Source organism: Pseudorca crassidens, chromosome 13 (genome assembly GCF_039906515.1).
Source record: "Pseudorca crassidens isolate mPseCra1 chromosome 13, mPseCra1.hap1, whole genome shotgun sequence".
NCBI classification, from domain to species: Eukaryota; Metazoa; Chordata; class Mammalia; order Artiodactyla; family Delphinidae; genus Pseudorca; species Pseudorca crassidens.
Genome location: NC_090308.1, coordinates 77,381,317 through 77,398,680, shown reverse-complemented (window position 1 = coordinate 77,398,680; position 17,364 = coordinate 77,381,317). Strand labels below are relative to the sequence as shown.

Here is a 17,364-nt window from a genome sequence, read left to right as displayed (position 1 = left end):
ATAAAATATAAACTGCTCTTTTACAAGCTTTGTCGTGAAAAAGGAATGACAACATACCCCGGGGATTAGACCACTGATTCAACTGCAATTTGACATATAATTGTAAATCTATTTCTTTCTGCATTGCTTGTCCTTGAAACAAAGTGGCATATAAGTCTTGACAGTGAAAGTGATGTATGGTGAGTTCAATCTTCTGGCACATCACCCTGCATAGAAAAGCTTGTGGCATACAGACAAGCTCCCATTAATGTCACTTAAAGTACATAGTTTTTCAAAATGTACTAAGATCACCAAAAGGTACTTCAAGGTGGTTCCGGTTTAAGATAGCGGATTGGCCCCAAGAGTTTGTTTGTCCTCCCTATCACTCCAGTAAAAATGAAAGAAAAGGAATTGAAAGGGTACGAGGTTTTTTTCATTTCATTTTTTTTATACAGCAGTTTCTTATCAGTATCTATTTTATACGTATTAGTGTATATGTCAATCCCAATCTCCCAATTCATCCCACCACCACCACCCCGCCACTTTCCCCCCTTGGTGTCCATATGTTTGTTCGTATGAGGTGTTTTTAGATACATCACCTTAAATGAATCTCAAAGGCATTATGCTGAGTAAAAGAAGCCAGTTTCAAAAGGTCACATATGATATGATTCCATTTATGACATTCCAGAAGACAAAACTATGGGGATGGAGAAGAGATCAGTGGTTGCCTGGGCTTATGGGTGGAGGGAAGGGTGACTATAAAGATGTATAGTAAAAGGGAGGTTGGGAGGTTTTGGTACTGCTCTGTATTCTAAAATGGTTACACAAACCTATGCGTGTGTTAAAATTCGCAGAACTGTACACTACAAGTACAGAAAGTAAAGTTTACTGTATGACAGTCTAAAAAACATTTCTTAAAAGACAGCCCAAAAGGATGGCGACCAAAGAGGAGACAGAAAATCAATTTCAACAGATTTCTGGAAAACAGAAAGCAGATGGGATATAGCTGAGCAGGACCAAGGAAGCCACAATCTAAAGGGACTGCAAGGGTGATGGATACCAGTGAGAAGCATGTTGATTGGTTCTAAAACCCCTGAGAAGCTCAGACTTGAAAGTAGAATTTATAGCAAAGAGTGGAATCAAGGGACAGGCCTGAAAATGAGTAGTTGAAAATTATATACAACAGAATGGTCAGCTCCCTGCAATCTCTGCCCTACCCCTGTCGGCCAAATACAGTCTCTCACCTCGGTCACTGTCTCCCACAGGTAGAAGGCAAGAACATTTTTATCTGGAAAAAGTAATGGTGGAAGGCATATGCAAAGGGATGGGTATAGCTGAAATATGTGAAGTGGAAAACAGAAGCTGGGGTGGAAGACAAGGCAGAAGCAGAGAGTTCAAAGCAGTAAGAGACAGAGCCTCTTTCAACCCCTTCCTTTTGCAGAAGACTAGAGAATTCTTCCCCAGAGAAACTGAACAGTCCCACAGAAAAGGCCTCCAGCCAAATGACTGGCTCCCTGACAGTCATTCCCTAATGCGGTGCTTCTCAAAATTCAGTCTACCTACAGTTGCTGACCTGCCAACTATTTATTACTTGTCTAAGCATTTTATCATGAACAGAACAACTAATGCACTCAGTGGCATTTTTGAGTAGCACTGCGCTACTGAGGCCATCACTTGTCAAGCACTGCCCACAAACAAAGAGCTTTCAATGAGTTTTGGGGGTCCATTTATACATGACAGATTGCTGAGACTAGCCAGAAATACAAGGAAAGTCACCTACGCGAAAAACTGAAAATAGCTCCAGTAAACAAGAGAGTGAACTAGGAAACAGCAGATCTAACACAGGAGGGTGACAAAAAGAGGGAATGTGATAATGGCTGAGTAGCTGTTTGAAAAAACCACCAGTAGAGATTGGCAGAGAAGGACAAATGCAGAATAGACCTTTCTAGCAAAAACAGGGAATCAGGTTATCAGGTATTTGGGGACAAAAAACCTTCAAAAGACTAGTGATAAGAACAGGGTGGACCTGATAGAAAAGTTGGAAAAACTTTAAGACAGGCTTCCAGAAAGTTATGTTGATGTTAAAAGTGGGGTGATTATTAATTCCAGGAAAAATAAAGTGTACAAAGTATAATCTTGGTGCTCTGCTTTGCTCTAAAGTATACAGTATTTTTAAAGTCATAATTAAACAACTGCTAAAGTGTTTATTAAATATTATAATTATATACTGGGGGAAGGGGAAGTACGTGTGTTAGCTACATCATCAGGTAATATTATCAAGAAGACAATAATGTCTAAAACTGTTAAATCAAGCAATAGTAGAACAGGCATATAATTTAGATACACTAAGATAAATACCAAAAGTAACAACTTTTGAAGTCAAAGTAATTGTCTCTAGAAGGTAGAAAGTTAGGACAGGTACTGCTGTTTTTCATCATAAGGCCTTTAGATTTTTTTAACTGTGTACACATGTTACTTTGACAAATTTTACATATATAAAAGAAAATAAGGTCACCATGGTCTGATGTGATTTTAGACATGATATCTATTTATTTATTTTTAAATGATATTTATTTTGAAATTTCAAATGACATTAGGGGAAATGTGATTTTTTTTTTTTTTCGGTATGCGGGCCTCTCACTGTTGCGGCCTCTCCCATTGCAGAGCACAGGCTCCGGACGCACAGGCTCAGCGGCCATGGCTCACGGGCCCAGCCGCTCCACGGCATGTGGGATCCTCCCGGACCGGGGCACGAACCCGTGTCCCCTGCATCGGCAGGAGGACTCTCAACCACTGCGCCACCAGGGAAGCCCGGGAAATGTGATTTTTACGTTTATTGAATGGGGCATGGGCTAAAAAGGGGCTCTAAAACACTTTACTAGATTACCCAAATACTACAACAAACATTTATGCACCAAATTCTTCTTGAAGCAGCACTTCCTTACTCCCTCCACCCTCCCCTCAAACTAACCATGTTCGCAAAGAACAGAACTTTGAAGCTTAACCAACAAAGGATGGTACAATAATTCTAAGGCAGTGTTTCCATAAAGACGGGGCAAGCAGGCTCAACAGCAGTCGTTACGCCTACCACTCAGCTGCTCCTCTTTGCAAGTCTGGCTTTTCATTTCCTGTGTCCCTGCCCAATTCATTATTTTCGTCATCACTGTCTCTATACCAGTTATTCATTTTCTATTTACCAGAAGTTTCCCTTGATCTAATACCAAATTTAGCCTGTCTGCTTATAACAGGTTATAATCTGACCACTTCTTGGTAAGAACAGATGTTTCTCAGTAACATGAATAAATCCTGCAGTTAATGCTATCAGAGTGATTAACATATTCACATATGGCAATCAAATCTAGGCATGGAAATGTTAAAATTTGGCCTCATTGAGCCTGGGCTACAATTTAGTGCTAAACATCTGCAACAACACTGGGGCGCTGTTATTTTAGCAAGACACCTGAACATAGCAAAATTAATTTTGTTCATTTTTATTAATACAGAACATACTAACAGAAAGTTATCTTTCAATGTAATCAAAGTTACAAATACTGTAACCAAGAAACAAATAATATTCACTTGACTTGACTCTCCTCTTCGTTGAATAATTTTCTATTAGGTAGTACAGTTATTTTTACCAATTTACTTTTAAACTGCTTTCTGATTTCAAAGAAATTTCTTAGCTTTTACTTATTAAATAATTCCTTCAGTTGGGAATTTCATGTATCAAAATATTTCCTGCAAGTTAGTACGTTCTTCAATGCCTTCTACTTAACCTAGTTGTCTTAAAATGCAATATGATTCTTTGAAAGCTGAGTATGACATCAGTGTTTCCCAAAGATCAGCATAAAGCCCATAAGAAAGAAATGTTTTCCTTCCGCCAGTCACAGAGGCCATATGAATGTTCCACATTCTTCATATTCAGCAACAGGAATCGCTTACAGCTCAAATGGCAGGAGACAAGGGAGAACTTAGGCCATCCATGTACTTGTAAAATAGATAAAACTCCAAATATATTTTAAGATTCCGTCTTGACCACAGATGAGAAAGTGTTGGAAGAGCTCTTCAACTTTTCTGTAGCAGCACCTCTGGTCCCCCAGTTAGAAAAAGAGACGCAGGACGGCAGTCCTTCTTAAGCAGCACAAACTCAATCTGCAAAGACTGGGAGAAGCCCTCTCCCCCAATGATATACCCAAGAAAATAAACTGCCATGTGCAAGAGGGTCAATTATCAGAATAAATAACCATATTCTGAAGGACTGATAAAACAAAGAATAGTTTTACACAAAGAATACCCTATGCACTCAGAAATTTCAGGACAATTATACATTAAGTACTTAATGCAAGTAATATTCTATCTGTTGAAAGTCATTATAAACTACAAGTTCTTTTAACTGAATTTCATATTATACAAAACTTAAGAAGTGTGGCACATTTCTACTATTAACCATTACATTATTTTTGTTTTTTTTAAAAAAAACATATATTAATCAAAACTGATACATTACCCAGACCTTTTGATTTAAAATATAAACGAAGGAAACCATTACAAACTCCGAATTCAAACAGGCATTCTTCTATACAAACCTATGAGTTATTTTAGTTAAAAAAAAAAAAAATAGCTATTTCAATGCAATTAAGCCACCTCTGATTAAGACATACATTTCATGCATGTGAAACAATAAGTTTACATTCAAGAATAAGTTCCATAGCAAACAAATTACAGCATTTATTCAATAAGGAATATTAAAAATAATTCCAGTTAATAGAAAATAAAATAACTTCAAGCACATATAATTTATCATGTACATACTCCAAAATCTCCAGAATTCAACTAGGAAATTTAAAGAACTTCTTTTTAAAGTACATCTTAGAAAAACCAACCAAAACAATCGGTGGCTTAACTAAAGAGAATGTGCATACATATTCATCCTTGACCTATATGTAAAAATTGAATGAAATACAGAGGAAATGAAGGTTACTGTTTTCCAAAATTTCTGCAAGATAATATTAGTACTTAAGTCAAAACACTTACCTGCAAAATAAAAACAGCTTGAGGTATTTCCAATGCTGAAGCAAATTTCTTAATGTTAAATACCACAATGAAAACAGTCCCCTTTGAATATTTACATCTGGTTGACAGGTGAGGCAGAAGATAAAGGTCGGCCAAGAAGCTTGCCAAGCTCACCTATATTCTTTCATCCCTTATGAAGTGTAAGCTTCAAGGGAAATGGTCACATGTAAAAACATCAAGTGAGATGGGTTTCCTGACTGCAACATCTTAACCAAATGGAAAGAGGAATTTTAAATCTTCCTACCGGAGACCTACCATGAGCATTAATTCCTATTCTAGACAGGTAAATAGGTCCTTTGAAATCAAACCTAAGCTTGACAAAGAACTGTACTGGATAAGCTGAATACATGAACCACCTCAACAAAGATGGTACTTTAAGCCTTTACACACGACCTGTGAAAAGGATGAAGTGTTTTATTTAGATTTGGTCTTTCTTCATCTTTTTGTAACTATGAATCCTAAAGGGTTAGCAAGTCATTATACTCACACATCTTGTAATCACTTTCTTCACACAATAGGCACACATATACAGTATCATATGTCAATATAATATTATCAACACAGCATAAACATTTAAGCAGCAGACGCATTTCGCATGAAAGAGGCTCCATGCATCAAACGGACTGTCCCATCAGAAAGGAAACATAAGAATGCCATTTCAGCAGTTACAGTGTTGATATGATCAGTATAGCGAATTTGTTTTATACCCGTCATATATTTTCCTAAGTCATCCATAAGGAAGAAGCAAAGGACAAAGACAGCTTTAAAAAAAAAAAGTTATGTGCCAACTTCAAAAATGACATACTAACCAGACATCAGCATTTGAAAGCTAGGTTGAATAGGACTGGCCTTGATGCACATGCAGTAAATTTGTTTTCAAAATATAAAATTAAATGGTAATATCGGCAGTATTACTACTGTTTCTATATTTATGATTAATTACTAGCAGTACAACTCCCAGAAGGAAGGAGATGGATCCAATAGCGATGTAAGCAATCCCCAAAAATGGATTTTTTCCTCCCATCCATGAAATAGTGCTCAAGATCATCCGTTTTCGTCCATCAAATGAATGTACAGGGTAATCTGAAGAGTGTATAGGAAGACTTTTCCATGTCTAGTTACTTGATTTTTAAAATACAACTTAAAAAGTTGGCATTTAATTGATTGTAATTCATTGGTAAAATTCTACAATACACAGGTACCTTACTCATATGTTCTGAATCACAAAATAATTATATAATTATTATCCAAAAGGATTGATTTCACAAATTAAATGTTAGTAGTAAAAGCCAATATAGAGACAAGATGAAAAGGCAGAGGGCTATGTACCAGATGAAGGAACAAGATAAAACCCCAGAAAAAAAACTAAATGAAGTGGAGATAGGCAACCTTCCAGAAAAATAATTCAGAATAATGATAGTGAAGATGATCCAGGACCTCGGAAAAAGAATGGAGGCAAAGATCGAGAAGATGCAAGAAATGTTTAACAAAGACCTAGAAGAATTAAAGAACAAACAGAGATGAACAATACAATAACTTAAATGAAAAATACACTAGAAGGAATCAACAGCAGAATAACTGAGGCAGAAGAACAGATAAGTGACCTGGAAGACACAATGGTGGAATTCATTGCAGCGGAACAGAATAAAGAAAAATGAATGAAAAGAAATGAAGACAGCCTAAGAGACCTCTGGGACATTAAATGCAACAACATTTGCATTACAAACGTCCCAGAAGAAGAGAGAAAGGACCTGAAAAAAATATTTGAAGGATTATAGTCACAAACTTCCCTAACATGGGAAAGGAAATAGCCACCCAAGTCCAGGAAGCGCAGAGAGTCCCAGACAGGATAAACCCAAGGAGAAACATGCCGAGATACACAGTAATCAAACAGGCAAAAATTAAAGACAAAGAAAAATTATTGAAAGCAGCAAGGGAAAAATGACAAATAACATACAAGGGAACTCCCATAAGGTTAACAGCTGATTTCTCAGCAGAAACTCTGCAAGCCAGAAGGGAGTGGCATGATATACTTAAAGTGGTGAAAGGGAAGAATCTACAACCAAGATTACTCTACCCAGCAAGGATCTCATTCAGATTCGAAGGAGAAATCAAAAACTTTATAGACAAGCAAAAGCTAAGAGAATTCAGCACCACCAAACCAGCTCTACAACAAATGCTAAAGGAACTTCTCTAAGTGGGAAACACAAGAGAAGAAAAGGACCTACAAAATCAATTAAGAAAATGGCAATAGGAACATACATATCAATAACTACCTTAAACGTGAATCGAGGAAATGCTCCAACCAAAGACACAGGCTTGCTGAATGGATACAAAAACAAGACCCATATATATGCTGTCTACAAGAGGCCCAATTCAGACCTAGGGACACATACAGACTGAAGGTGAGGGGATGGAAAAAGATATTCCATGCAAATGGAAATCAAAAGAAAGCTGGAGTAGCAATACTCATATCAGATAAAATAGACTTTAAAATAAAGAACGTTACAAAAGACAAGGAAGGACACTACGTAATGATCAAGGGATCAACCCAAGTAGAAGATATAACAATTATAAATATATATGCACCCAACATAGGAGCACCTCAATATATAAGGCAAATGCTAACAGCTCTAAAAGAGGAAAACGACAGTAACACAATAATAGTGGGGGACTTTAACACCTCACTTTCACCAATGGACAGATCATCCAAACAGAAAATTAATAAGGAAGCACAAGCTTTAAATGACACAATACACCAGATAGATTTAATTGATATTTATAGGACGTTCCATCCAGAAACAGCAGATTACACTTTCCTCTCTAGTGCACACGGAACATTCTCCAGGATAGATCACATCTTGGGTCACACATCAAGCCTCAGTAAATTTAAGAAAATTAAAATCATATCAAGCATCTTTTCTGACCACAACGCTATGAGATTAGAAATCAATTACAGGGAAAAAAAACGTAAGATACACAAACATGGAAGCTAAACAATATGTTACTAAATAACCAAGAGATCACTGAAGAAATCAAAGAGGAAATCAAAAAATACCTGGAGACAAATGACAATGAAAACACGACAGTCCAAAATCTATGGGATGCAGCAAAAGCAGTTCTGAGAGGGAAGTTTATTGCTACAAGCCTACCTCAAGAAACAAGAAAAATCTCAAATAAACAATCTAACATTACACCTAGAGGAACTAGAGAAAGAAGAACAAACAAAACCCAAAGTTAGCAGATGGAAAGAAATCATAAAGATCAGAGCAGAAATAAATGAAATAGAAACAAAGAAAACAATAGCAAAGATCAATAAAACTAAAAGCTGGCTCTTTGAGAGGATAAACAAAAGTGATAAACCATTAGCCAGACTTATCAAGAAAAAGAGGGAGAAGACTCAAATCAATAAAATTAGACATGAAAAAGGAGAAGTTACAACGGACACCGCAGAAATACAAAGCATCCTAAGAGACTACTGTAAGCAACTCTATGCCAATAAAATGGACAACCTGGAAGAAATGGACAAATTCTTAGAAAGGTATAACCTTCCAAGACTGAACCAGGAAGAAACAGAAAATATGAACAGACCAATCACAAGTAATGAAATTGAAACTGTGATTAAAAATCTTCCAACAAACAAAAGCCCAGGACCAGATGGCTTCACAGGTGAATTCTATCAAACATTTAGAGAAGAGCTAACACCCATCCTTCTCAATCTCTTCCAAAAAATTGCAGAGGAAGGAAAACTCCCAAACTCATTCTATGAGGCCACCATCACCCTGATGCCAAAACCAGACAAAAATACTACAAAAAAAGAAAATTACAGACCAATATCACTGATGAATATAGATGCAAAAATCCTCAACAAAATACTAGCAAACAGTATCCAACAGCACATTAAAAGGATCATACACCATGATCAAGTGGGATTTATCCCAGGGATGCAAGGATTCTTCAATATACGCAAATCAATCAATGTGATAAACCATATTAACAAATTGAAGAATAAAAACTATACGATCATCTCAATAGTTGCAGAAAAAGCTTCTGACAAAATTCAACACCCATTTATGATAAAAAACTCTCCAGAAAGTGTGCATAGAGGGAACGTACTTCAACATAATAAAGGCCATATATGACACCCACAGCAAACATCATTCTCAATGGTGAAAAACTGAAAGCATTTCCTCTAAGATCAGGAACAAGACAAGGTTGCCCACTCTCACCACTATTATTCAACATAGTTTTGGAAGTCCTAGCCACGGCATCCGGGAAGAAAAAGAAATAAAAGGAATACAAATTGGAAAAAAAGAAGTAAAACTGTCCCTGTTTGCAGATGATATGACACTATACATAGAGAATTCTAAAGATGCCACCAAAAAACTACTAGAGCTAATCAATGAATTTGGTAAAGTTGCAGGATACAAAATTAATGCACAGAAATCTCTTGCATTCCTATACATTAATGATAAAAAATCTGAAAGAGAAATTATGGAAACACTCCCATTTACCACTGCAACAAAAGGAATAAAATACCTAGGAATAAACCTACCTAGGGAGACAAAAGACCTGTATGCAGAAAACTATAAGACACTGATGAAAGAAATTAAAGATGATACCAACAGATGGAGTGACATACCATGTTCTTGGATTGGAAGAATCAATATTGTGAAAATGACTACCCAAAGCAATCTACAGATTCAATGCAATCCCTATCAAATTACCAATGGCATTATTTTCAGAACTAGAACAAAAAATCTTAAAATTTGTAATGGAGACACAAAAGACCCCGAATAGCCAAAGCAGTCTTGAGGGGAAAAAACGGAGCTGGAGGAATCAGACTCCCTGACTTCAACTATACAAAGGTACAGTCATGAAGACAGTATGGTACTGGCACAGAAACAGAAATATAAATCAATGAAACAGGATAGAAAGCCCAGAGGTAAACCCACGCACCTATGGTCAACTAATCTATGACAAAGGAGGCAAGGATATACAATGGAGAAAAGACAGTCTCTTCAATAAGTGGTGCTGGGAAAACTGGACAGCTACATGTAGAAGAATGAAATTAGAACACTCCCTAACACCATACACAAAAATAAACTCAAAATGGATTAGAGACCTGAATGTAAGACCGGACACTATAAAACTCTTAGAGGAAAACATAGGAAGAACACTGTTTGACATAAATCACAGCAAGATCTTTTTTGATCTACCTCCTAGAGTAATGGAAATGAAAACAAACAAATGGGACCTAATGAAACTCAAAAGCTTTTTGCACAGCAAAGGAAACCATAAACAAGACGAAAAGACAACCCTCAGAATGGGAGAAAATATTTGCAAATGAATCATCAGACGAAGGATTAATCTCCAAACTATATAAACAGCTCAGGCAGCTCAATATTAAAAAACAAACAACCCAATCCAAAAATGGGCAGAAGACCTAAATAGACATTTCTCCAAAGAAGACATACAGATGGCCAAGAAGCACATGAAAACCTGCTCAGCATCACTTATTATGAGAGAAATGCAAATCAAAACTACAGTGAGCTATCACCTCACACAGGTTAGAATGGGCATCATCAGAACATCTACAAACAACAAATGCTGCAGAGGGTATGGAGAAAAGGGAACCCTCTTGCACTATTGGTGGGAATGTAAATTGATACAGCCACTATGGAGAATAGTATGGAGGTTCCTTAAAGAGCTAAAAATAGAATTACCATATAACCCAGCAATCCCACTACTGGGCATATACCCTGAGAAAACCATAATTCAAAAAGACACATGCACCTCAATGTTCACTGCAGCACTATTTACAATAGCCAGGTCAGGGAAGCAACCTAAATGCCCATCGACAGATGAATGGATAAAGAAGATGTGGTACATATATACAATGGAATATTACTCAGCCATGAAAAGGAACAAGTTGGGTCATTTGTAGGGACGTGGATAGATCTAGAGACTATCATACAGAGTGAAGTAAGTCAGAAAGGGAAAAACAAATATCATATATTAACGTATATATGTGGAACCTAGAAAATGGTACAGATGAACCGGTTTGCAGTGCAGAAATAGAGACACAGATGCAGAGAACAAACGTATGGACACCAAGGGGGGAAAGCAGCTGGGGGTGGGGGTGGTGTGATGTATTGGGAGATTGGGATTGACATGTATACACTGATGTGTATAAAATGGATGACTAATAAGAAAATAAATAAATAAATAGGAAAAATAACAAAATAAAAGCCAGTACAGTTTACAAGCAAAAACAACTAAAGTTAAGGGTTATATAATTTCTCATTTCTTAGATATTTCTGTTCTCATTACACAGGAGGGGTAAAAGGTCTGTAATGTGAAAATATATTTCAGATAAATAGCAATGAAACCCATAGAGGAAAAAGAGCTTGACAGACCAGGAGAAAAAGGAAGAATGAAGAGATTAGGGGTCTCTATGAGCTCAAAGAGCACATGTAGCAAGAGTGTAGTTATGAGAGAATGGGACGACTCATACAAGGTCGAAAAGCATGACAATGAAGTTTTACATTAGTGATTTGGAGCAATGGTGAAACTCACGGTGTGACACTGGATTGACGACTAAAACAGAGTGGAATTGAAGGGTGGATCCTTAAACAAATTTGAGAAATGGGACACCAACATGTTGGATGAGCTACCTACACGGACCAGTTCTAGGATTTGGCAAGAGTTAGGGAAGAGAAGAAGACAGAACTAAGTCCCTATGCAAAAGGTTTACAACTTTTTCAAAAGCATCTTTTGAATCATGTTAGTTCCCATCTCTTTCTCCAGCTTCCGTAGCTCCCCAGCCCCGCAGATGACTCCCCAGCCCGGCTGTGACTCCAATGGCAGGCTCAGCTCTACTAGTTCTTAAATCAATCCCAGTCTGAGCCAGGAATGACTGTAAGAGCTCTGACTAACCCAACACCCTATGGGATGTGGTATCAAATCACCCATGCTAGTCTCTCTATATTGCAACCCTATAAAGTGGGCTTCTGCCTTGATTCTAATACCTAGTTCCCACCTTATACCCGATTTTGATAATTAACCCTTAACGTTCTGCAGGTCAAATTCCTGTTTTATCGATTTTCAAAATAGTCTGCATTCCTCCTAAAAGTTCTCTTGGTGCAAATTATCTGTCAACTAAGAACTCCTGAGTGCTCCAAAGATTTCCCTTTATCGTGCTGTAGGCTACAGGATGCCCTCTACTTTTGCCATAGCCTCAAGATAATGTTCTTTCTACCAGCACCTAAACTGGGTCTGTCTGTCTAAAATTTCTGCTATGTAGGCCTAGTTTCAAACACTTGGTCACTTTCAGTCTGTCACTCTCAGGTCATGTTCAGTTGTCTACTGAGGTGCAAAATCAAAAAACTAAGGCTACAAATAGGTCTTTATTTTGAAATTAGGTCTATTAACCGTTTATTAATCCATTATAAACCTAAAACTATATACTTATAGCTAATTTGGGTTATGAAAAATCAAAACTGTAAGATCATCAGCACACATGCTAATATTTGAAAATTTTTCATTCACGATATATACAAGCAATGGGCTAGAAATTAAAAGATGTAAGGATTTTGTTGAGAATATAAGTTAGTGCCCAATATTTCTGGCTTAGGAAAGACTTTGCATCCAGGCCAATATGGACTGGTCTGACTACTTGAGTGAACCAGCTAGGGATGCAGCCTACAGTGATGGTTGATGGTAAAGTCAGCACAGCTTGATTATGAACCCTGATTCTTCTATCGCCTGTGTAATCTCAGTTAAGTTACTTAAATGCTCTATGTTCCTATATTCTTGTCTATAACGTGGAGATGACACCTGCCTCACAATGCTTGAAATAAATAAAATAATACATGGAAAGTACTTAGTATAACGTTGACATATAGTCAGGATGAAATTAATGATATTTATCAGCACTGAAAAGTATGCCTAAATTATTAAGGTGGAACAATACAGCTAATGATAAAAATGTTTTGATATTGTAAACAGAGCAATAATTATAAATAATTATGTTGATATGAAATAACAAATTTGCTGATTTTTATTATCTAAAAAAATATAGATTAAAACAGCCCAGTACCACCAACACTTAGATTTACTAAGTGAGTACTAGCCTTTGCATTAAGCTGAATTACAATCTCTCTTGTAAAAATATCTAACTTATTAATAAATCTAGCACCTACATTTTAAATAATTTTACCAAATAAGATGCTTGAACTCTAGTACAAAGTATTTAAAACTTAAAGGCATTTCTGGAAGAAACAAGTTAAAAGAGACTTTCTCATACATACACACATACTCATAAAAATGCAGAGAGCAAAACTAAAACACAAAGCAGCATGCCACATAACTGAGACAAGACTGGACTACACTCCTTTCAAATTCTTTGAATCTGTGCACATGGCCAAAAAAGGATACTGTATGTGATATTCAAATAGTATCGTCCAGCTGGTAATGTCGGATGTAAATCACTTTTCCTCTCTATAAGACGATACAACTTACGAAAAGTAGGTAGTGCTGCCGTACGCATCCAAACAATAAAATCCTCGTTTATGAACCCACTATTATCTTCGTCAGGATCCAGCATATATACTGGTTTAATCCAGTTTACTGGCTTTGTTGTGCCTTAAAAAGGAGAGATGGGTGTGGGGTGGGGAGACAACACATTCAATTCTGTTGAGAGTTTCACTGAAAATTCACACTCTAATAAAACAAAGATATACAATATGAATATTTTCCTTATGTTCAAAAGTAGAAATATATTCATATTCTAAGGAAGTCTTAAAATCGAAAGAGAAACCAATTCTTCACATAAAAACTTAACAAATAATTACAAAGATTTGATTGATATCTCAATTAAGAGAATACTAAAAGTAGGCTACTGAGTATACTCCAAAAAGCAAATGACTTAATTCAAAGATATAATGGTAAGAAACATTACATTGTGAAATCAAGGAGGCATAGAAACAAAAAGAAATTTGGACTTATAACTATTAATAATTAAAATAAATAAATAAATACTTGTTTAAAATAAACCTTGTCACAATTTTAAAAGATTATGGCTGAAACGCTTACAAGGAAATACCAGAGAAATTCAAGATTAAAAGTATACTACTTTTCCTTTAGAATTTCAGTACATTAGAAGATACTACATATTTTACCTAACTTGACAGCAAGTTAAGAAAAGTTGCTTTTGAAAAAGCATAAACTTTTTTAAGATTCTAAAGACAGAAAATTTTAGGTACTTCATTAAAACGCCTAGCTTATGTTTTACGGGATATTAGTAATATTTTACCTTTGAATCGTTCTTCTAGGGGAATGTCTGCTCCAGGGGGATTTCTGAATTTCACATTTTTATCTGTCCACCAAGCAATACCTTTCTTTATCAAATGAATAGGTGTAGGATCAGATTCATTGCCAACCAGAAACAAATCTAGTGTATCTAAACACAAGAAAAGGAAGATACTGCTAAACATCTACTGAATATCCATAGTGCCGGCTTTCTTCCATGAGAAATGAGGATCTGGCACTTGCCCCCCAAAGCGGTTGTAACGAAGCAGGCACGTGATGAGCATTTGCTCTTGATGATTCACATGTGAATTAACTATGGTAACTTTACAATCCTAGATGAACTTGCCTTCCCTCAATAGTTCCAGGTCATTTTCCTACATGGCTAACTGATATGTGATATGGTCAGATGTTTTAATAGTAACCCAACTAAAACAATTTGCAAGGTAAATCTGCCTCTATTCTTTAAAAAAAAACAAAAACAAAAAAAAGCACTGCTAAATAGCTTCTGGCTTATCAATTTCTCTCTCTGCACTGTCCAATCTGGTAATCACTAGCTATATATGGCTACAGAGCCCCTGAAATTACGGCTGGTCCAAATGACTATGTTTTGTAAGGATATAATGTACATCAGACATCAAAGATTTAGTATAAAAATTAGTATATAAAATATCTCACTAATAACTTTTATATACTGAATATCACTTACCTGCTGAAATGATATGTGGGGCATACTGAGTTTAATAAAGTATAATTAAAATTAATTTCACTTGTTTCTTTTTTATTGTTTTTTTAATGTGACTACCAGAAAGCTTAAAATTATACACGTCTCACATTTATGGTTCACATTACATTCATATCAGACAGTGCTGCTCTAAATGATCAACTGTAGCCCCTATCTAATGGTATAAATATTCAAAGTTGTTGGTAAAGGTAGCCTGGCATTTATTTTATCATGTATGAAATAGTAAGTTAGCAGAATGGCCCTGCTTCTTTCTTCCCAGAGACAGAAATTCATTCTTAAAATATAAGAAATCACAAAAGAAAGTCATAAAGCATAATAATACCCCACTAAATAACTAATTCACATATTTATCTTAAAGCTGTTGAATTTCTCAATCTCATTCATGTTTCTGAAAGATTATACAAATATTCCTAACTACAGTATAATATATATATATATCATCTTTGTTTATCTCTGTCTCATACCATTAAACATGCTGTTGGCAATAGCTCCACAAGGAGCAATTGGTTTGTCTTCATTTCTTCGATAAGGCTCACATTCCTTACTGGGATTCTGATATTTAGAAGGAAAGAAGAGAGAAGTTATTACCCAGGCCTCTGGGAGAACTATGAGTTAGTCCTAATTACTGATTAAAAATTCAATCCCTAATATTTCTCATTTCCAATGCATGTAAAATGTCTATATTATAAACAGACTATAAATAATACCACATTTAATTACTCAAAATATATTCTTTAACATTACTACATTATAGCCTTTTTTTGCGTATACTGTCATATAGGTATATGTCAAATTGACTTTTTTCTCTTTTTATAAATTTATTTATTTTATTTTTGGCTGTGCTGGGTTTTGGTTGCTGTGCACGGGCTTTCTCTAGTTGCAGCAAGCGGGGGCTACTCTTCATTGCGGTGCATGGGTTTCTTATTGCGGTGGCTTTTCTTGTTGTGGAACACGGGCTCTAGGTGCACAGGCTCAGTAGTTGTGGCGCACGGGCTTAGTTGCTCCATGGCATGTGGGATCTTCCCAGACAAGGGTGTGAACCCGTGTCCCCTGCGTTGGCAAGTGGACTACCAACCACTGCGCCACGAAGGAAGCCCCCAAACTGACATTTTAAACAATTTTCATACCAACACAGAAATCATAACTACAAAATGTTTTCTGCACAAGAAAAACTAAGAAGCCGTCTATTGTCAATCCAGCTGTGACAGAATGAAAGGAATCTTAAACTTGAAGTAAGAAGACTGGAGCTTCGGGACTTCCCTGGTGGTCCAGTGGTTAAGACTCTGGGCTCCCAATGCAGGGGGTCCGGGTTTGATCCCTGGTCAGGGAACTAGATCCCTCCTGCATGCCGCAACTAACAGCCCGCATGCCACAACTAAAGATCCCGCGTGTCACAACTAAAAATGATCCTGCATGTCGCAACTAAAAAAAAGATCTCACATGCTGCAACGAAGATCCCACACGCGGCTCCCACATGCTGCAACTAAAACCCAGCACAGCCAAATAAATAAATATTAAAAAGAAAAAAAATAAGACCTGAGCTTCTAGTTCCAGCTATGTACTATGTGACTTTGCGCAAGTCCCTTGATTTATCTGCACTTCACTTATAAAATTAACATGTTCAAGTAGATAATTTCAAATTTTGTAATTTGGAAGGGAGGGAGGGAGGAAGGAAAAGTCTAATGCAGATTCCTAGAATATACCAATTTTCTCTAAGTTGTGCACCCAGGTATAAAGAAAGCATAAATGTTGGCAAGGCAAACAGCACTTCACCTGTCCTCCAGATTTGGTTTTGGCTTAGTCCCTGTTGAAGATCTCAAGGAAACGTGGAAGCTGTAGGATTAATCCAGAGATTCTACCAAGTCTGATGTTAGGTATACATCTGAGTTGTTCTGCGACTCCAAGGCCACATTAAGCCATGTCTCACAACACATAAACAAACCAAGATAGTCTCCATTTGAAATTAACTAGAACCTAGTTAGGCCTCTTAGGGCTATTCCATTATAACCAACCTTGACTTGTATCTACGTTCTGGCAGGGAATCTCATAAAGTCTCTTTAATATTTGACTTCCCAGCTTTTTGGTCCCTAAGACATCTACATTCAGAAAGTTACTATTCTAAGACCATGAAGATAGACAATGTATAACTGGCTTATTACTATTAGAATGTTTTGATGAAAACTGATTTCAAAAAAATAAGGTAAATAAACTCTCAATGGGGCGAATATATTTTAACCACTAAACCATTTTGGAGGGGA

The 17,364-nt window shown here is 36.5% G+C and overlaps 1 protein-coding gene across 1 annotated transcript in view; it reads right to left on the bottom strand.

Moving 5' to 3' along the window:
- Positions 1-3,454: 3,454 nt before the first annotated feature.
- The window catches only part of TMEM30A (transmembrane protein 30A), a 42,284-nt gene continuing 28,374 nt past the window's right edge, over positions 3,455-17,364 (bottom strand). Inside the window, exons 4-7 of the mRNA XM_067702753.1 lie at positions 15,571-15,658; positions 14,369-14,515; positions 13,492-13,698; positions 3,455-6,135 (exon numbers count right to left, since the gene is read on the bottom strand). Coding sequence (XP_067558854.1) covers positions 5,942-6,135; positions 13,492-13,698; positions 14,369-14,515; positions 15,571-15,658 — 636 coding nt within the window. The 3' untranslated portion in view covers positions 3,455-5,941. The remainder of the gene's footprint in view (positions 6,136-13,491; positions 13,699-14,368; positions 14,516-15,570; positions 15,659-17,364) is intronic.